The 20885-nt window shown below is 42.9% G+C and overlaps 1 protein-coding gene across 5 annotated transcripts in view; it reads right to left on the reverse strand.

Moving 5' to 3' along the window:
• Positions 1-1731: 1731 nt before the first annotated feature.
• The window catches only part of RBM6 (RNA binding motif protein 6), a 124802-nt gene continuing 105648 nt past the window's right edge, over positions 1732-20885 (reverse strand). For 4 of the 5 annotated variants that reach the window (XM_025455914.3, XM_035703170.2, XM_049097489.1 and 1 more), the window contains 14 exons: positions 20801-20861; positions 18073-18345; positions 17517-17677; positions 15959-16056; positions 15227-15269; positions 15010-15091; positions 14680-14765; positions 13784-13930; positions 12603-12698; positions 11211-11471; positions 7828-7902; positions 6594-6691; positions 2710-2839; positions 1732-1978 (listed from right to left, as the gene is read on the reverse strand). In XM_025455914.3, the coding sequence (XP_025311699.1) occupies positions 1853-1978; positions 2710-2839; positions 6594-6691; positions 7828-7902; positions 11211-11471; positions 12603-12698; positions 13784-13930; positions 14680-14765; positions 15010-15091; positions 15227-15269; positions 15959-16056; positions 17517-17677; positions 18073-18345; positions 20801-20861 (1737 nt within the window). In that variant the 3' untranslated portion in view covers positions 1732-1852. The remainder of the gene's footprint in view (positions 1979-2709; positions 2840-6593; positions 6692-7827; positions 7903-11210; positions 11472-12602; positions 12699-13783; positions 13931-14679; positions 14766-15009; positions 15092-15226; positions 15270-15958; positions 16057-17516; positions 17678-18072; positions 18346-20800; positions 20862-20885) is intronic. The other variant, XM_025455915.3, reaches the window with a different exon arrangement.

Consider the following 20885-nt stretch of genomic DNA (forward strand, 5'->3'; position numbering starts at 1 on the left):
GAGAGAGAGAAGGGAGGCAGAGACATAGGCAGAGGGAGAAGCAGGCTTCATGCACCAGGAACCTGACGTGGGATTTGATTTTGGGTCTCCAGGATCACGCCCTGGGCCAAAGGCAGACGCCAAACCGCTGCGCCACCCAGGGATCCCTAATTTTTATTTATTTATGATAGTCACACAGAGAGAGACAGAGAGAGACAGAGAGAGAGAGGCAGAGACATAGGCAGAGGGAGAAGCAGGCTTCATGCACCGGGAGCCCGACGTGAGATTCGATCCCAGGTCTCCAGGATCGCGCCCTGGGCCAAAGGCAGGCGCCAAACCGCTGCGCCACCCAGGGATCCCTGCAACTTGTTTTTGTAAAGAAACTTTTATTGGAACTCAGCCACCATCACTTGTGTATATATTGCCTATGGCTGCTCTCTCACTAAAGAGTGCTGAATAGTTTCAACAGAGATCATCTGACATGTAAAGTCTAAAATATTGACTCTGGCCCTTGATGGGTCAGTTTACAAACTCCTACTTTATACCATCAACATGCTCTTTTAAACCTACAGTTCTCTTTCTTCCTTTTTTTTTTTTTTTTTAATTTTTATTTTATTTATTTATGATAGTCACACACAGAGAGAGAGAGGCAGAGACACAGGCAGAGGGAGAAGCAGGCTCCATGCACCGGAAGCCCGATGTGGGATTCGATCCCGGGTCTCCAGGATCGCGCCCTGGGCCAAAGGCAGGCGCCAAACCACTGCGCCACCCAGGGATCCCAGTTCTCTTTCTTCCTAACAAACATTCCTCCAGAGACATCTGAAAAGTGCAATTCCTAGTACTATAATATGTTACCTGGAGAAATTATTTTTTGAAGTTTTAAAGATTTATTTCTTTGAGAAAAAGAATGAGTGAGCAAGTGCGGGCTCGGGGAGAGGAGAAAGAGAATCCACAAGCACACTCTTCACTGAATGCAGAGCCAGACGCAGGGCTTGATCCCAGGACCCTGAGATCATGACCTGAGCTGAAGCTAAGAGTTGGCTACTTAACTGACTGAGCCACCCAGGCACCCCATTTTTAAAAGTTTTAATAGGTTCATAAGATATAGTCCTTTTAACTGCAAAGAATTAAAAACAACTCTCACTTTTGAAGCAAACCCTGTGAAATAGTATGATTGATATGGTAGAAAATTAAGAAAGATTTGAAAGGTGTCGAAAGACACCTCTTTAGAGAATTTTAGCCAAGGAGGGACGGAAAACCTGGGGTAGTGGCTGGCTGGAAGGGAGTGACAATTCTTACTATGCATTCATTGTGGTGATCATAACATGACGCATTGAGTGCCCAGCAAGCACCCAGAAAAAGAGCTGTCACGCTACCCCTTCCAGCAATGGGGAAATCAGAAGAGGACTTTCAAAGGTCTAATAGTAGTAAACCAACATATAGAAATATGTTCAGCCTTAGCAGTTATCAAAGAAGTAGAAGCAAACAATGAGATGCAGTTTTCATTAATTAGATTAGGAAAATAATTTTAAAAATCTGACAGTACTCACACAAAGCTAGAGTGCAAAGATCACTGTAACACATCCACTCACACTGAAGGCAGGTGATGTTTCAGGGCTCAAGGAAGCACTTCTGCCATTTCACCGCCACCTCAAATGGGCTGCACCAAGGTGCTCTCTCCCTCCTACCATAAGCCCCACCCCAACCCATCTATGGGAGAAAAATATAACCACCAAAAAAAAAAAAAAAAAATCACATTGAAAAAAAGTTTATTTAAAAAAGTTCTAGCAGCAAGAACAGTAACAAAACAAAAGGAGAGACGGACAAACAAAACAAGAAGGAGGTTGTGTCCTATGGGACTTGTCTCCATTCTTTAATCTAGTTCTTTATACCGAGCAAACATGACTCTTCGCACAGCATCTCGGTAAGTCTCGTTGGACTGTCTCTTGCTGGTTCTTCCTGGAGCCCCCACACTGGGCCCCCTCATCCGGCCTTCAGTCTGTAACACAAAGACAAACAATGAAGTGGGCTCTATGAATTCATTAGCCCATTAGCTTCGGGGCTGGCCTTTGATTATAAGCATTTCTGGACCAGTAAGGATCAGGATTTGGGGGAATTTTTTAGAATGTTTAATTAATAAACAAACCCAAGATGATTAAGGAGGGTGGTGATGCCACAACTTCAGGATAGAGGATTCCATAGCAGACTATGAAAAGTCAGTCTCCTTTTTCAAAGGTGGACCAAGCCAACACAAAATGGGCAGTGTTCCCTCTTACAACCTTTGCTCTATTCTCTACCCGAATAGTAGAGGCAAAGCCCTTTATGAGAACCAGGACTAACTTCATGCTCCTCAAATTTTAGCCATTTTAGCTCCCCTGATGATAATGCCTCTCAGAGATGCTTTTGTATCTTTTATTGTGGGCTCCCTGGTTCTTGTTACCAAACAATTCATCAGCTCAAACTGCCTGATTCCCATACTACCCCACATCTCACTCCATGTAAGAGTAAGATGAGCCCCATTCCCACTGCCAACCATAATTACAAAGAGCCCAGAATGCCTAGCTATCATCTAGTAATCAAGACTGATGGGCTCCTTCAGCTCCTGTGTCCTTCATCAGCAGTGGAGGAAGCCCAGCTAAAAGGCAAAGAGACAGCGCCGAGCCAGAGAGTGAGAGAAAGTTAAGTATATTCCAAGTTCATGCCACCCCCAAAAGATGGAAACCATTTCACCTCCTCTGCTGAAGCCAATCCAGGATGGCCATACCCGAGGCCTGCCCCCTTCCTCCAGCCAGAAGTCTGTTGGACACAGCCTCCTTTGTTGCTACTGTCGATTCCTTCTTTACCAACAGGTTTGCGATCACTGCAAAAGGAGCAGACGTACTTCTATACCATTACTTTCAAAGTGACCCATTTGTGAACCTAATAGGAACCTCTGTCTTCTTGATTTACATTTGCTTCCTCCTAAGTATATTAAACAATATTTCTGAATGCCTGCTAACAATGCAACAGGCTTTTGTCATGGGGATACAGAGATGCCCCAGATCCAACCCTGTTAATGGGGAAGGACATGAGAAGGATAGTATGTCAACGGATGCTTATAAGACAGTAAAGAGCTCAGCTATGGATGTGGCACCACGAGACATCTCCTATGGAATTACATCAGAGAAAACACAAACCCTGCAGGGGCATCACCAAAAACGACGAAATCCAACAAGATGGCACATCTGAACTGAAAAAGCAGAAGAGGAAAGGGGCCACAAAGAAGTGAAAGAATACAATTTGTCCAGGAAAGGAATAGTAGGAACTGACAAAGGCTTCTGGGTCCAGATGGAAGAGCCTTGAACATCATGCTAAATCATGACTCTGGACTTCAACCTTCAGTCAAATGTCCCCCCCACCCCACCCCACCCCACTCACCCCCGACTCCTCTAAGCCAGATATGCCTTCACAAAACAGTGAGTTTTAGGAGATTTCTGTTGACAAAGATGGTTTTGGTACCAGGGTAGAGATTACACTAGAGGCTGAAGAACAGAGATTGGGAGTAAGGATTCCTGTTTGGAGGTGAGCTAGAAAGAGGGACAAAGCTTAATTAGGGATGTGGCTAGTAATGATACAGGGGATAAAGGAAGAAGATCGAGTCAGACCAGGTGAACCATGATGTAGCGACGTCACTACTCTGAAAAATGAACACATAGCAGGTTTAGCAGGACTGGACTTGAATATAGTATGGGATATAATACTGAGTTAATTGTTTTGGATGAGGAGCTTAACAGGTCTCCAAAAGGACATGCCCAGGAGAGATAAATGGAAATAGTGCTTTTGCACTGAGAAAACCTAACTTCCTTGGGATGGAGTTGTGGGGACCTGTTAGCTTGTTAGTGATGGTTGAGGTCTTGGGTACCTTAGACAGTCTAGGACAAGAGGGTGGAACAGGAAGAATTAAGGAGCACTAAGGGCAGAGTCCTGGAGAATATCTGGAATTGCCCAGAAAACCAAGAGAAGCAGGGGAGAAGACTAAGAAGTAAGAGAACCAGTGTGATGTGATGGGAGCCAAGAATACAGAAGGGTGTTTTTCTGCATCCAGCCAACTCACTCAGGGCTAAGGTGACCTTCTACCCCCCCCCCTTTTATAAAGAGTTTATTAATTTATTCATGAGAGACACAGAGAGAGAGAGAGAGAGAGAGAGGTAGAGACACAGGCAGAGGGAGAAGCAGGCTCCATGCAGGGAGCCTGACAAGGGACTCGATTCCAGGACTCCAGAATCATATCCTGGCAGGTGCTAAACCGTTGAGCCACCCAGGGATCCCGGCCCCGCCCCCTTTAAAAGATTTTATTTAGGGCAGCCCCGGTGGCGCAGCGGTTTAGCGCCACCTGCAGCCTGGGGTGTGATCCTGGAGACCCGGGATCAAGTCCCGCGTGTGTCTCTATGAATAAATGAATTTAAAAAAATCTTAAAAAAAAAAAGATTTTATTTATTCATGAGAGACACACAGAGAGAGGCAGAAACATAGGCAGAGGGAGAAGCAGGTTCCCTGCAAGGAGACTGATGCAGGACTTGATCCCAGGGCCCCGGGATCATGACTTGAACCAAAGGCAGACCACTGACCACCCAGGTGCCCCTGTCCTTCTTCCTCTTAACTGACTCACTTTTTGGTTTAGCCCAGTATATTTCAAATTGCAAGAATGACCTAATGGGATGTTAAATTGATTAAGTGGTCCTTCCTTAGCATTTTTCTTTTTTCTTTTTCTTTTTTTTAAAGATTTATTTATTCATGAGAGACACACACACAGAAAGAGAGAGAGAGAGAGAGAGAGAGAGAGAGAGGAGGGGGGGCAGGCAGAGAAGCAGGCTCCATGCAGGGAGCCCGACATGGGACTCGATCCTGGGACCCCAGGACCATGCCCCTGGCCAAAGGCAGGCACCAAACCACTGAGCCATCCAGGGATCCCCCTTAGCACTTCTTAAGAATACAAACAGGGGTGCCTGGCTCAGTCGGGTGAGTGGCTCTTGTTTGGCTCAAGTCAGGATCTCAGGGTCATGGGACTGAGCCTTATATCAGGCTCCACGTTCAGTAGGGAGTCTGCTTGAGATTCTCTCTCTTCCTCTGCCCCTCCCCCTGGTTCCTGTGCATCCATGTGCTCTCTCTCAAAATAAATAAATACATCTTAAAAAAATTGCTCATCCTTAAGAAAAAAAAAAAAAGAATGCAAACAGAAAAGGCTACAATAAAAATACCAGAGTTTATTGCACACAGTAAGGAAATATTTTTATTTTTTTAAAAAGATTTAATTTATTTATTCATGAGAGGCAGAGACACAGGCAGAGGGAGAAGCAGGCTCCCCTCAGGGAGCCTGATGTGGGACCTGATCCTGGAACTCTGGGATCACGCCCTGAGCCAAAGGCAGACACCCAACCGCCTGAGCCACCCATGCATCCCAGGAAGTATTTTTCATAAAGATTTCTTTTTCAGGTACTGTGGGCAGTGAGCAAATAAGCTGGAATGCCAGAGCCCCAGACTCCATCAACCCTCCTCTAGGCCTTTCTCTATCAGTGATCTTCCCCATTCCCATGGGTACACATAATCTACCCTGGCTACTAGCTGCTCTTTTGCTTATCAACATATAGACCTGTTCAAGTCTCATCAGGACAACACCCTGCTTAAAATAATTTCAAAACCCCCCTCTCTGCCCTAAGACAAAGCCTTATTAGCATGGTATTCAAGGAGTATGAACTTCTTGGGCAGCCCGGGTGGCTCAGTGGTTTAGCACCGCCTTCAGCCCAGGGCCCGATCCTGGAGACCTGGGATCAAGTCCCACATCAGGCTCCCTGCATGGAGCCTGCTTCTCCCTCTGCCTCTCTCTCTCTCTCTCTGTCTCTCATGAATAAAAAAATAAAATCTTAAAAAAAAAGGGGGGGGTATGAACTTCTTGAACTGGCCTCCATCAAGTTACTTATAACTTCTCAAATGCATCATGATTTCTCTCTTATCAATAGTGTATGCAGTTTCATCAAATTGAAATGCCCTCCCCTTCTCGACTGGAATTCTATGTCTGCCCTATGAGACACTGCATCACCTAAACCTTCCTTATTCAGTATTCAGACAGTCACGGATAATATATGTCTTTTACCTATATAATGGGTTATCAACAAATTCTATATAACCCTGCTAGGTTCAAGAGTCTGATCTCGATTAGAAATAAACACAGGAATCTAGAGATCATTTATGTCTCTCAGCAGCCCACCATTCATTCAGTGCCTATGTATGAGGATGGAGGTTCCCTGGAGAAAAAGCCCAAGAGAGTGACATTCTTATCAGGTATAGGAGGTACAGCATTACTTATTAGGAGAGAAAGAGTTCCCAATCATGGCCACTCCAGTTGTGGCTTTGAGAAACTAAGCAGCCAGCCAAACTTCCATGCAAACACACATATTCCCTGAGTAATGCTAGGTGGTCAGAGGTTGGAACAAACCTCATGCTCAAGGAATTCAGACAGAACCTGCTTCTGCTGACTTCAGCATCCCCAAGACAGAAAAAAGCAGCACAGCTGGAGAAGGAGACCGTTTCATCATTAGGCCCTAAGGCCTAGGCTGAATGAAAAGTTTCTGACTTACCTATCAGTTTCCCTGGAGTATTTAATCCGTTTCCTTTCTGGAGAGTCAAAAGATTGGAGCTTTTCTCTGCGATCATTTCCTCTTTCTTTAAACCTTCCCTGTTGGTAAGCAGAATAACAAATATGAAATTTCCATTTAAGGGGGTTGGGTAGTGGGGAAGCTTCGCTTTATTCCTTTTATTCCTTCTAATGTGAAGGGAGTTCAACTGTTAACTCCTGAATCTCTTGCTCCTTCACATTATTTTTCTTGAGAAAGCAGTGGCTTCTCTGATAAATTTGAAAAGATGAGGTGGTGTGCTTGACTCAATAGTTGTGTTTACCTCTTCTAAGGAGGTGCTGTCCGTAGGTCTCCACAGGATTCGTGACCATCACAGAAGACCTGGCTCGGACACCAAAGCCTGTGGCTGTATAGGCTGAGTCTGCCTAATTACATGATCTAGGCAGCAAGTCCATTCGGCTCTACACTAAACTACTTCCTCCCACTTAACCTCTCATAGTAAAAAATGTTATTTCATTTTTTTTATATATATACATATATTTTTAATTTTTATTTATTTATGATAGAGAGAGAGGCAGAGACACAGGCAGAGGGAGAAGCAGGCTCCATGCACTGGGAGCCTGACGTGGGATTCGATCCCGGGTCTCCAGGATCGCGCCCTGGGCCAAAGGCAGGCACCAAACCGCTGCGCCACCCAGGGATCCCTTATTTCATTTTTTAAAAAAGATTTTATTTATTTATTAATGAGAGACAGAAAAGAGAGAGAGAGAGAGAGAGAGAGAGAGAGAGGCAGAGACACAGGCAGAGGGAGAAGTAGGCTCCATGCAGGGAGCCTCACGTGGGACTCAATCCCAGGTCTCCAGGATCAGGCCCTGGGCTGAAGGCAGTGCTAAAATGCTGAGCCACCCGGGCTGCCCAAAGATGTTATTTCAGTAGACCTATCTAATACTCCTTCACTGATTTTAAAAGCTAGGCAGGAAAGAGAAATGTTATTTATTTGACCTATCTGGAGACCTTAAACTACCACCACCTTTAAAATACATGTATCAATTTTATTAAGGTATAATTTATACACAATGAAGTGCACCCATTTTAATGGTAGTCTGATGAGTTTTGATACATGTATACACCATTTTTAAGGGCCTCTTCATTCTCTGTCTTCAGCACAGCCTATAAATTTCATACCAGAAAGTAAAAAGGGTTGGGGTCAAGGGAATAGCAGGTCATCAAAACTTACCTCCTGTTCTCTCCTTTCCAGATAGGCTAGCTCCTGCTCAGACTGTTTTATCTTCCGATGGATTTCCAGATTTTGCTGAGAAGAGAGAAAGTTCTATGAGTACAGGTCTAGAAAAAATGGTCCTAGAAAATGCCTTTAAGCCTTTCCCAATAGCTGCTGTAGGATTGTGGCTCCTTGGACTGACCAACTCTCCTGAGTGATCACTGTACCGTGCAAACAACAATTGCTAACTAGATTGGCTTTAGAATCACCAATGGGAATCCAACTTGTAATGCTGGCTTGTCACACAGATTAGTTATGTGGTGTGGCACAAGAGAGATCTTCATTCTACTTTTTTTCCAAATGTAGAAAACAGGGGCGCCTGGGTGGCTCAGTCAATTAAGTGTCTGATTTTTTTTTAAATAAATTTTTATTTATTTATGATAGTCACACAGAGAGAGAGAGAGAGAGAGAGAGAGGCAGAGACACAGGCAGAGGGAGAAGCAGGCTCCATGCACTGGGAGCCCGACATGGGATTCGATCCCGGGTCTTCAGGATCGCACCCTGGGCCAAAGGCAGGTGCCAAACTGCTGCGCCACCCAGGGATCCCTGATTTTTTTTTTTTAAGAATTTATTTATTTATTTGAGAGAGAGAGTGTGAGTGAGAACATGAGCAGTGGGGGAAGGGCAGAGGGAGAGGGAGAAGCAGACTTCCCCACTGAGCAGGGAGCCCAATGCAGGGTTCAATTTCAGGGCCCTGGGATCATGACCTGAGGTGAAGGCAAACACTTAACTGACTTAGCCACCCAGGCACCCCAAGCGTCTGATTCTTGATTTCAGCTCAGGTATTCTCAGGGTTGTGAGATGAAGCCCTGAGTCGGGCTCTGTGCTCAGTGGGGAGTCTGCTTGAGATTCTCTCTCCCTTTCCCCAGCCTGTCCCCACCAACCCCACGCTCTGTCTCTCAAATAAATAAATAAATCTTTAAAATGTAGAAAACACAAAATTGTTTTATAGGTCTTTATCTAAAGTAAAAATTATGAGAGGGGAATCTGAGCACATCAGTGAAGAAAACTTTATTTTTTTAAGATTTTATTTTTATTTAGAGAGACAGAAAGCAAGAGAGAGAGCAAGCATACACACAGAGGGAGAGCGAGAGGGAGAAGCAGACTCCCCATTGAGGAGACAGCCCAATGTTTGGGGCTCTATCCCAGGACCCTGAGATCATGACCTGAGCCAAAGGCAGATGCTTAACCGACTGAGTCACACAGGCATCCCTAGTGAAGAAAACTTAATGCCTACATGCTTTTCCTACCACTACCACCATCACTACCACCCCCCCGCCCCCATCCTCAGACACTATTCACTCTTTCAAGCCCCCAGAGAAATATGAAAAGGAGAAAGTCCTAAAAGAATAAAAACCTTAAAAAAAGGCGGGAGGTGGGGGTGGTGCCTGGGTGGCTCAGTGGTTAAGCATCTGCCTTTGGCTCAGGTAGTGATCCCAGGGTCCTGGGATCAAGTCTCACATCGGGCTCTCCAAGGGGAGCCCGCTTCTCCCTCTGTCTATGTCTCTGTCTTTCTCTCTGTGTCTCTCATGAATAAATAAATAGTGGTTTAGCGCCGCCTTCAGCCCAGGGTGTGATCCTGGAGACCCGGGATCAAGTCCCACATCAGGCTCCCTGCATGGAGCCTGCTTCTCCCTCTGCCTGTGTCTCTGCCTCTCTCTTTCTGTGTCTCTCATGAATAAATAAATAAAATCTTAAAAAAAAAGAAAAAAGAGAGAGAGAGAGAGAGAGAACAAAAAGGATGCTCTGAGAGTCCTGTATTCCTCAAGGGTCCAAACTTCTCAAGCAATGGCTCTATTACACAATACCCTCAGGCATATATAAGAAACTTAAGATGTCCAGAACAGCTTTTGGATGAATGGGATTCTCTGTATTGGATCACTGTGAGGAAAGGAAAAAATACTATAGTACACTTTCCACTATTCTGGGGTCAGTTCATTTTGTGGATTCACCAGACTTCGCTCCTCTTTCCTGACATTAACCATCAGACAGTTGAAATCTATTACTATTTTTTTTTAACTTTATATATCCTTTTATATTTTTTTAATTTAATTTTTTTAAAAAGTAAGCTCTATACCCAATGTAGGGCTGGGGCTTGAACTCACGACCCCAAGATCAAGAGTCACACACTCTACCGACTGGGCCAGCCAGGAGCCCCCAAAGAGCTGAAATTTCAATGTGTCAGTCTCGTGACTCAGAATTCCAGATCAAAGGGACTTGAGAGGCGATCTGTTGTAGGATTGTCAGGAACTTCTTAGACCCCTAGGAACTTTGCAAAGCCTCCACAGAGGCAGCTGGGAGAAGAAGTACACCTATTACCAAAAGCAGAGCTTCTCAGCTTTTAGCTATATAAGACTTTGGATTTTACATTGAAAGAAAGTTTAAATCCAATCTCCTCACCGGCTCTAGCAACATCTGCTAGAGAAGGAGTGTGAAATAAATCACCCTATACTGAGAACATGAGTCTATCTAGGGGGCTTTATTTGTCCAGAATTTGGCTGCTTGGTCAGTACATCTAAATGGGAAGACTGCAGGGGAGGATGAGTGTATGTCAGTTTACCACCCCAACAATAGATGTTGTGCCATGGCTCACAGCAGTGACTCCCCATGTGAAGAGATGGCACATGACCCACCTTCAGGGAAAACTACACAGTATCAGAACCAGCCAGAACAAGAGGAAGCCACCAAATACCACAGAAGAGAAGAGGCTTATCTGAGATCCAATCGTTAGGTTAATGGAAGAGCTATGGGGGATCTCTGGGTGGCTCAGCAGTTTAGCACCTGCCTTTGGCCCAGGGCGTGATCCTGGAGTTCCAGGATCGAGTCCCACATCGGGCTCCCTGGATGGGGCCTGCTTCTCCCTCTGCCTGTCTCTCTGCCTCTCTCTCTCTCTGTGTCTCTCATGAATAAATAAATAAAATATAAAAAAAAATAATGGAAGAGCTATGATGAGAAATTCAGCAAATAAGTCTCCTACTTGATGATCCCCTCTCCTCTTGTCTCCAGCACAGCCTCTGTATCTAGTGCCCCAGCCCCCGCCATGACGCTTGCCTTGGGTCTACACACTGTAGTTTTTGAATGTGGGCACAGCCTTAATGCAGAGCAACTCATGACAAAAGATGGAGGAACAATTCATTTTGGTGGCTCAACGGTTTAGTGCCGCCTTCGGCCCAAGGCGTGATCCTGGAGACCCGGAATCAAGTCCCATATTGGGCTCCCTGCATGGAGCCTGCTTCTCCCTCTGCCTGTGTCTCTACCATCCATTCTCTCTCTGTGTCTCTCATGAATAAACAAAATCTTAAAAAATAAATAAATTAAAGGTCAAGGCCCCTTCCCCATACCTTGTGCAGGTCTGAGAGCTGCTGGTGTTTGATCAGAACTTCTTTGTTGGGAAACTGCCTTCTGCAGAGCAGACAAGCCAGTTTATTCCAGTCAGTGAGTTTATCTTCTTCGTTTTCCTTCTTGGTCAGCTCCTCCCGCTGTGGGGGCTGTGTTGTGCGGGGCTGTGGAGGAGGGGTCTGCTCTTCCTCTTCCTCCTCCTCATAGTCACTGTCCCCTCCATATTCACCCAAGAGGCCGATGAGCGGATTTACCACCTTAGGCTGGAAGGAGAAGGTCAGAGATTAACCAACCTCAACCTATACTGAGAGGCCTGTTTTCTGGATATTCCAATATGGGTATTTCATTTCTTCTCTTTTAGTTTGAATAATGAACTGGGCTCAAAATAGGCCCACTGACCATACTGCTCATTTCTCACATGGAAGCGACATGGTTCAAGCTTGGCTTTTCTCATTAATTGCTGAGATAAATCAGAAAGATTCCCTTAAAGTGACTCTAGCAAAAGAATAGTGGAGAGGAAGAAGGGAAATGGGAACTGAAACAGAGACAGGGAGAATTAAGTTACAAGTTTTAAGAGGAAGAGAGAGCAGCAACCCCCCAAGTGACCGTAACCCATCGAGAACAGGAAAAATAAACTTTATTAAGACTACAGTAACCTCTATAGTAAAAGAGATTTAGCAGGTGGATTAAAAGCAAATGAAGAATAAGCTCTCAGGTAGACATTCAGCTCCTGAGTGAGGCAAAGGCATGGTTAAGCCTAATGCTACAGTGAATTGAGCTAGTAACACGGCACAGGCAGAGTATTTCTCAATAGTTTATAGGAACCGTGAAATAATGATGCATGGCCCTTGGCCTGTGATCAACTGAAATAAAAAATAAAACATGGTCACTATTACTATATATTTATATTTAATCAGAATCACCTGTGATTGGAGGAGACCATCACTTTAATACACCTAAAAAATGGGTACCAATTTTAGCATTTTTCACTTTGGCCAAGCAGGCAAACTATAAACACAACCATGCACACATTCCATATCTGAGCTTCTTATGCAGCAACAAAAGGCAGGAAAAATCAGGGCCAGGAAAATGAGTTTAGAAGAGAAAGATTAATAAGACCAAGATTATAACTTAAAAAGGGCTAGGCATTCCCTTGTCGATGGGAATGGTGGAAGATACAATGAAAGAAAACAGAAAGTAGCCTTGATTCTCCAGTTATATTCCTATTAGCAGATAGGAACGTTTATCTCATGCTCATACTCAAGAAAAGTCCTTGTTTGTGAGATAGAACAAAAGGACCCACACCAAAGTGAAGCATCAGCCTTTGAACTTCCCTTCCCATTCAGAATCAGAACCAGAACCAGACCCAGGTCCAGGCCTTGGCTTAGCCTTACTGGTGGAGGACTCTCTTCCTTCTTCACAGTGGGTGGCAGGGGCTTCTTAAAGACATCCTCTGGGGGCGCTGTCCCCTCACTGGCATTTTCCTGAAACTGATTAAGCCCATAATTCTTATATGATACTCATAAAAGCTAGGTTAAGAACTCTGTTGAAATTAATTTGATTTTCCAAACCTCCTAATTTATGAAATATCCAAAATGTTATGATTTCAAAATAAAAATCCTTTGAAAACATAACACTCAGTATATACTGAATGATCACTGTATGTCAGGCACCAGATGAGATATTTATATGCATTACTGTCCTCAGCCTTTAACTACAACCCTCCCAGATACACATTACTATCCTCATTTTACAAATGACTGGGAATACAGTCAGAAATAAGTGACAAAAGCAGAATCCACATATTAAGCCAACAAAACTCTAAAGTCTAAGTTCTCAGAAATACAAACATATTTTTTCTCTCTCTCTCTGAATCTCTAGATAAACAACCAGCAATATTAGAAGGGGAAAAACAGACAAGTTACAAACTGAGACCGAAGCAAATTCATCCATTTCCATTAATGCATAAATTGGTGCCAGGGAAAATCAATATATAATTCTTTGAAAACTAATTTGGCTTTTTGTCAGGAGACAGCAAAATATTCAAAATCTTCCATTTTGAAAGTTTATCCTAAGGAAGTAATTTAGAAGGAGAAATAAAATGCTAAATGATGCATATTATAACAGAATAAGACCAGAAAGAAAAGAAAAACAATGCAAGAATGATGAAGAAAATAAGGGTACAGTTTTGTGTTTTTACCATACAAGCATTAAAATAATAAAGAGCATTATAGAGCCATGGAAAAGCTATTTATGATCAAATATAAACTGAGCAGAGAATACAGAATGGTAACCCCTGCTACAATTACACCTACAGACATGTGTATAGAGTCAGGCACTGAAGAGGGAGCGCAGGAAAGTGAAACTGTGTGGAGCCCACGTGTTCGGTTTGAGCTGAGTCACTTTGTTCTACCATCCACAGGTTTTGCATTTGTGAAAAATTTACTACCAGCTGTAAGAGGCAATGGGATTGCCTGTTTTTATTTTTTTGTAACTTGACATCTCAACCCTAGATCTATGACTCCTTTATTTGAATCTGTAATTATCTAGTAAAGAGCAGATTCACAAGTCTTACCCTTGTCACTCCTCGGTCTTTTTTCTCCTTGCCATCTCTTTTAGATGCTTCCTTCTTGCTACTTGACTTTCCTTGACTAGAGGACTTCTTTTCCTTGATCTCTTCTTCTTCAGGTGATCCAGGGTCCTGGGGCACATAGACTTCTTGCTGCAATATAGTTAGAAACTGTTAAGTCTACAGGATGTCTCACTTTCCCAGTTAATTTGAGGCCTAAGAAACAAGTTTCCTACTAGGAGAAACAACAGCTCTCTCCCTCGCAAGCCTAACAAGAGACCAAATCAAACAATTTAGAAACCCACTCCAGAGGCCAGGACACATCCAGACTACTCACTGTTCATTTTTCCAAAAGCAGCACTGTTCTTAACTATAATGCCACGAAGCACTGATTTTCCATATAGGCAATAGTTAACAGAAAAGTCATCATCTTTATTTTTAAAATTTTATTATTATGTTTTTTAAAAAAAATTTATTTACTTATTTATTCATGAGAGACACAGAAAGACAGAGACATAGGCAGAGGGAGAAGTAGGCTCCTCGCAGGGAGCCTGATGTGGGACTTGATCCCTGGACCAGGATCACACCCTGAGCCAAAGGCAGACGCTCAACTGCTGAGCCACCCAGGCGTCCCAAGGTCATCATCTTTAAATCCTGAATGAACACAACTCAATATAAGATGCAGACTTTAAAAAAACACCAGACTAGACATGAGATACAGATAATATAACAGAACAGCTGCCAGGAATGGAAAAGTATTTAGAGTTCCATAAGATTTAAACTTTTCCACTTTTTATATAATGAGCAATCAGAAAATCCAGGGAATAAAATCTTCAAAGTAACAAATTATAGGTATTTTTCTCAGAAGAATCATTGACAAGGTCAACAAACCAAAAACTCACCTGGGTGTTGGGGTCATAATAAGTTCCTGCCAAAGGGTCATAATAGTAGCCAGTAGCAGAATCATATATGTAGCAGTCAGATGATGCTAGTGGGAATAAAACCAAAGCCAATATTAGTCCCTGTCCGGTAAAGTCCTGGCTGGGGACTCACTGAGAACAACCCACCAATGGGACTGGCCAGCCCAAACAGCTGCAGAACCTGTAGATGGTGCTCTCTCTGAATGAGCACCCCCAGTCAACAGTATCTCTTGCTAACATGGTGATCACAAAGATTTCAATTAATGAGTAGTCAGGCGAAAAAGAGCAATAGAAATAAAACAAGTGACTTACACTGTTGTCCTTGTCGATTTGTATCTGAAGACCAGTCTGAATTTCTGCCTCCTCCTCTCCTATCTCGGAAATATTTTTTACCCTATCACAGAAAGGCTAGTTAAAATTATGGAACTTCTGATAGCTCTTAACTTTAATAGTCTCCTACTGGAGGGAATTCAAGATCACTCTTTCAGGCACTTACTTGACAGAGCACTTCCCAACAGCTGAAGCCTACCTGATAGTAGTGCATGTGGTCAGAATGGTCCCCAGAATCATTTCTGCAATAAATAATACAATACATCTTGAGTCTGCTACAAAAAGCCACTTGAGGATTGCCTAACCATACAGATTTGCCAAGAAACTTTCTTTCTCCCATTTTACAGGGAAAGAAACTGACCCAGAGCAAGTAGTCCTGGAAGTAAGTACAGAGAGTCCTACAAAGCCGCTACTGAAGCAAAACAGCAAACAAGTTGAAGGTGCTAGAGCAAGATCTGCCCCATCCCTGCAAGCCTGCCTCTCTGATGCGGCCATTTCCTAGTTACCACTCTTGGGTCAAGATAAGTATAAGAGTAAAGAGAAATTAGATTTCCCAGGGCCAAGGAGGTATGAACAGGGTCAGGGGAGTAGGGAGTGAGGACAGTATTTTCTTAGGATTCCAAGAGGCAGAATGTATTGAGATTTTTCTGCACATCCAAGACTATATCATCATTTGGGACCCAAAGACACCAGGGAGTGAAGAGGGAAGGGACTAAAGTACCCAGTACTGCTATTTAAGGAAACAAACAAAAACAATAAAAAAAGACAACTAGAGTCAAAATAAGGCAAATTTCAGAAAAAGAAAACACGCACGGGTATCTGAAGAAACCCACACTGGAAGGTATCATGTCTTACTATCTTCACCTTTTAGGAGTTGACTCCCAAAAACCTGAGTAGGGAATCATAAAGAAGCCCCACTCCTCTGCCTTACCTTCGTTTCCCAGTGGCCAAGTTTACAGCTACCATCTTGCCATCAATACTAAATGGTGGATCAAGATTCTGTAAGATCTTCACTACACGAAGAGCTTCCTGGGAAACCAAAGACATGGTTCAGCATAAAGAGAGAAAAGGCCATGTCCTGTTTTTTTTTTTTTTTTTTTTTAAAGATTTTATGTATTTATTCATGAGAGAGACAGAGAGGCAGAGACCTAGGCAGAGGGAGAAGCAGACTCTCCGCAGGGAGCCTGATACAGGACTCCATCCCAGGATCCTGGGATCATGACCTGAGCCAAAGGCAGATACTCAAACACTGAGCCACCCAGGCACCCAAGGCCACGTCCTTTGAAAGAGAACTGAACATGGATTTTCCTTCTCAAAAGAAAAACTTACTGAACATTATATTCTGGTTTTAACTGTAATAGTAAGAGCACACTGGCAAAAAAAAGGTAACTCTTGATGAAGGGTTGATCAGAATAGTAGTCATAGTAGTCATCAGTTTCTGGTATTGATATCAGAAACTCAAATCCTCTTCTTTTAGGCTGTAACTGTCATCGCATCAGATCCAGTTTACAAAGTCCCTTGTGATTTCTGAGCATGAAATCTAAAAAATACCAATGAGGGGCGCCTGAGTAGCTCAGCCAGTTGAGCATCTGACTTCAGCTCAGCTTATAATCTTGGGGTTCTGGGATCAAGCCCCTCGTCAAATTCCCTGCTCAGCAGGAAGTCTGCTCCTCCTCTACCTCTGCCCCTCCTCTGGCTCCTGCTCTCTCACTCTCACTCTCTCAAATAAACCAGTAAAATCTTAAAAAAGAAGAAGAAGGAGAAGGAGAAGGAGAAGAAGGAGAAGGAGAAGGAGAAGAAGGAGAAGGAGAAGGAGAAGGAGAAGGAGAAGAAGAAGAAGAAGAAGAAGAAGAAGAAGAAGAAGAAGAAGGAAGAAGAAGGAAGAAGGAAGAAGGAAGAAGGAAGAAGAAGAAGAAGAAGAAGAAGAAGAAGAAGAAGAAGAAGAAGAAGAAGAAGAAGAAGAAGAAAGAAAGAAAGAAAGAAAGAAAGAAAGAAAGAAAGAAAGAAAGAAATACCAATGATTTCCTTACTAACTTCATGTTACTTCAATAGAAAGGGGCGCCACAACTAAAAATTCAAGCCACAAGTATCTCTTAAACAACTTTTTAAGGAAGAAGAGGAAATGTCCTGTTACCATCAAATATAAAACCATCTATGGTTGAGCAAAACAAATGTAAGAAACTAGAAAATTTACTAAATCTTGGAAGGTTCATTCAGTACACAGATTCTTCACAAGTAAGTAAGTTCTCATGTTATTTTGACTGGACATTGCAAATGCCACAAGATAAAACCAAATTGGGAAAACAGAGTTCTAACTTTCAAGGGCAGTCCCTTCCTCTGAATGAGCATTAAACCCAAAGGGAAAAAAACAAAAGGGTTTTTGATACCAGGTAGCACATGAGAATTCCAATGATAAGGAAGTCCTTCAAACCTTCTTGAGATTTTTACAGCCAGCCGTCCTTGGCCATTCCAAGAGAGAGGAAACTTACTGCATGGGAGTCGAGGTCAATAAAGCCATAAGTATGGCCCATGGGGCCAGTTCTGTTCTTGATGATACGGACATTGGCAGTAGTAAGGCGGACGTAGGGCTCCAGCACTTCCACTATGACCTCAGGAGGAGTGGAACGGTAGATGCGCTTTAGCATGATGGCTGCACAAACCATACATAAATGGGAGGAACAAGGAAAGAGACAAAAGATTCATTTTCAAAGCCCTCGGAGCTTGACTTTTTTTTATTGCAGATGTTATTCTGCTCTAGCAAGACTGATTCTATAAAATAATGTTGGGTGACATAATTAAAACATTTCTTCACCAATACTCAGAAATCTAAAATGATGCCTTGATGTATTTGAATAGCAACTTGCTATTTCGGAGGATGTAAATTCCTTTGACTTGTATAGCAAGGCGAGTAGAAAGCAACAGCCTCTATAAGCAGGCTGAGCAGTTTTATTAGGGTGGAAAATACCTGGTCCCTAGCTGCAAAACAGGCCATCTATATTTCAACTGCAGTGGTCAGTTTGGTTCGTGCCTTGACAAACCACTTACTTTTGCTCTCCCCATCCTGGCGTGTCTCCCCAGACCATGACTCCTTCTCTCGGTCTCTTCGGAAGGGGAGTCCTTCCCTTCGAGGAGGCAGATACCTTTCTCCTTCTCTCTTTTGATGTCCCAAGCGTGGTTCTTGTCCTTCTTCCCGCTTCTTGGGTTCAGGTTCCTTATCAGCTGACCTCGGGGACTGGTTGGGTTGTTTTTCTGATGGTGCTGGTATGGATGTTTTCTGAGGCTGAGGATAGGTTATTAATTCTTGCTTGGCCTCTGTCACTAGAGGAACAGAAACAGAAAGAGAATCTCCAGCAGGTTTCATTCAAAAGATACTACTGCTGTGATTCCTCCTTACCTGCTACCAAATACTCATACCAGAATGCTTTTAATAGTCTCAGAAATAACTACAAAAAAGTCCTCCAACAGATTTTAAGCCAGGCCAATGAGATAACACATGAAATAGTTCAAAGAAACCACTCAAGTATTTAAAATATTTCATCTTATGAGTTTTCTATGACTTCCCAAACATATAGATGTAAGAAATCCTTCATGAGATGCTAGGCTTATTAAAACCAATGATAAGAACATATTTGGGGACAAAATTACCCAAGTATATGATCTTTGCTGTAAGTTTGGTAGAAACATACATCCCAAATGTACATGTCTAGGAGTGTTGCTTCTTCCAGTGTTGTGGTACTAAGATAGCTGTCTCATATTTTGTAAGGCCATGGGTCCCCTCTTCTCTGGGGAAGCTAACAGGCCTACCTGCATATAGCTCATTCATATGTAAATAATTGTAATGAGCAAATGTCTTTCAAAAAATAAATGACTCATTTCAAATCTGTTTCCACAGCAGGACAATTTGTCCAATTAATTAGGAACATATTTTTGCAATTAATTCATTCTTGGAGGGTTCACAAGAAGCCCTGTAGCTCAAAAAAAGACTTTCTATAGGAGCAATGTAGAGATTACTTAACAGCAGCAATAGGTAATTAGTGAACATTTGTTTTACCTATTTTCAGGTTAAAGCTTTTCAGCCCTCTTAGTGGTATAGTGGTATGGTGCTCAAGGATTTTTATAAACCAGCCATTCATTTGTTAGAATACATTGAGAAAGAAGTCTTTCTTTTCTTTTCTTTTTTTTTTTTTTTTTAAGATTTTATTTATTTACGAGAGAGAGAGAGGGGGGGGGGGGAGGCACAGACACAGGCAGAGGGAGAAGCAGGCTCCATGCAGGGAGCCCGATGTGGAACTCGATCCCGGGTCTCCAGGATTACACCCTGGGCCGAAGGCGGCGCTAAACCGCTGAGCCACCCAGGCTGCCCAAGAAGTCTTTCTTCAGGGAAAAAAAACCCATAATGTTCCCTAATCTGAAGTAATACAAGCTAAAAATCTAAGTTATTTACTTACCTTCTCACAGGTTGGTTTGGTCTCTATAGCATCTAGAGCCTTCCTTAAAGATTTTCAGAACACCTGCTTCCCAGTCCTCACTAGAGAGTAGAGTCTCCACTACAGTCCAAACCGCAGCTAAGAAACTCTTCATAGACATACTAAATCCTAAACTTGGAACAAACAAGTCCTTCAGAAGGCTACCTAGATCCCTACACTGAACTGTATTTTATAGTTATGCCCTAACTCTCCTGAGGGGTAATATCAGAAACAGGCATATAACAATCATTGCTATAGGACTGTTGTTATAGATGCCTTTGACAGAATCTTCAAAGTTGCCTACACCTAAAGGGTCTCTGGAGAATTTACTTAAAATTAAGTGACTAAGAAACTTAGGTAAAACTTAGTAGGTTTTTTCTTTATAAAAACAACATATTCCCTCAATCCTGATTATTTTTCTCTTGTTCATATTTTTACTGTTATGTTTTTAAAGATTTACTTATTTATTTATTTATTCATTCAGAGAGAGAGAGAGAGAGACTGAGAGGCAGAGACACAGGCAGAGGGAGAAGCAGGCTCCATGCAGGGAGCCCAACGTGGGACTCGATCCCTGGTCTCCAGGATCACACCCCGGGCTGCAGGCAGTGCCAAACTGCTGCGCCACTGGGGCTGCCCTTTTTACTGTTATTTTAACAAATATTTTTCTGTTGAAGATCCTGAAATATTTATATAGAGTGTAAGTAAGAAAATAATTCCAATAATAGATGATTCCCAGTAACTCCGAAGCAGTAGAAGATAAGGGTCACATGGACTAATGCCACGGAGACTCTTTCTCAACTTAACATCCTTAAATATATTCTAAACTTTTTTTTTTTAATATTTTTAATTTATTTATGACAGTCACACAGAGAGAGAGAGAGAGAGAGAGGCAGAGACATAGGCAGAGGGAGAAGCAGGCTCCATGCACCAGGAGCCCGACGTGGGATTCGATCTCGGGTCTCCAGGATCGCGCCCTGGGCCAAAGGCAGGCGCTAAACCGCTGCGCCACCCAGGGATCCCCATCCTTAAATATATTCTAAATAACAGTACTATTGACCTCTGGTCAGCTGCCCACATAGTTCCCTCAGTGTGAGGATCCAGCAACCCATCTCCTTCCCCTGGTGGAGCTCTGAGATTCAGTATCAGTCACTAAGAGGTCATATGAATTTAGAGATCACATTGTACATTTAAGAACTTTACAGTTTAACTTGTATTTAGGAGTGACCACTCTTAAAAACCAAAGAGAGCATCAAATTTGTTTTGGTCAGCACATAAAAACTACCAACATCACCTCTACCACCACTTACCTTCCCTTGGGCACTTGCAGAGTGAACATGAAGATCGGTGTCCAGCTACGCTGGCCTTACACTGCATGGGAAAGGGAGAGACTTC

The sequence above is a fragment of the Canis lupus genome, chromosome 20 (genome assembly GCF_003254725.2).
Source record: "Canis lupus dingo isolate Sandy chromosome 20, ASM325472v2, whole genome shotgun sequence".
Classification (NCBI taxonomy): Eukaryota; Metazoa; Chordata; class Mammalia; order Carnivora; family Canidae; genus Canis; species Canis lupus.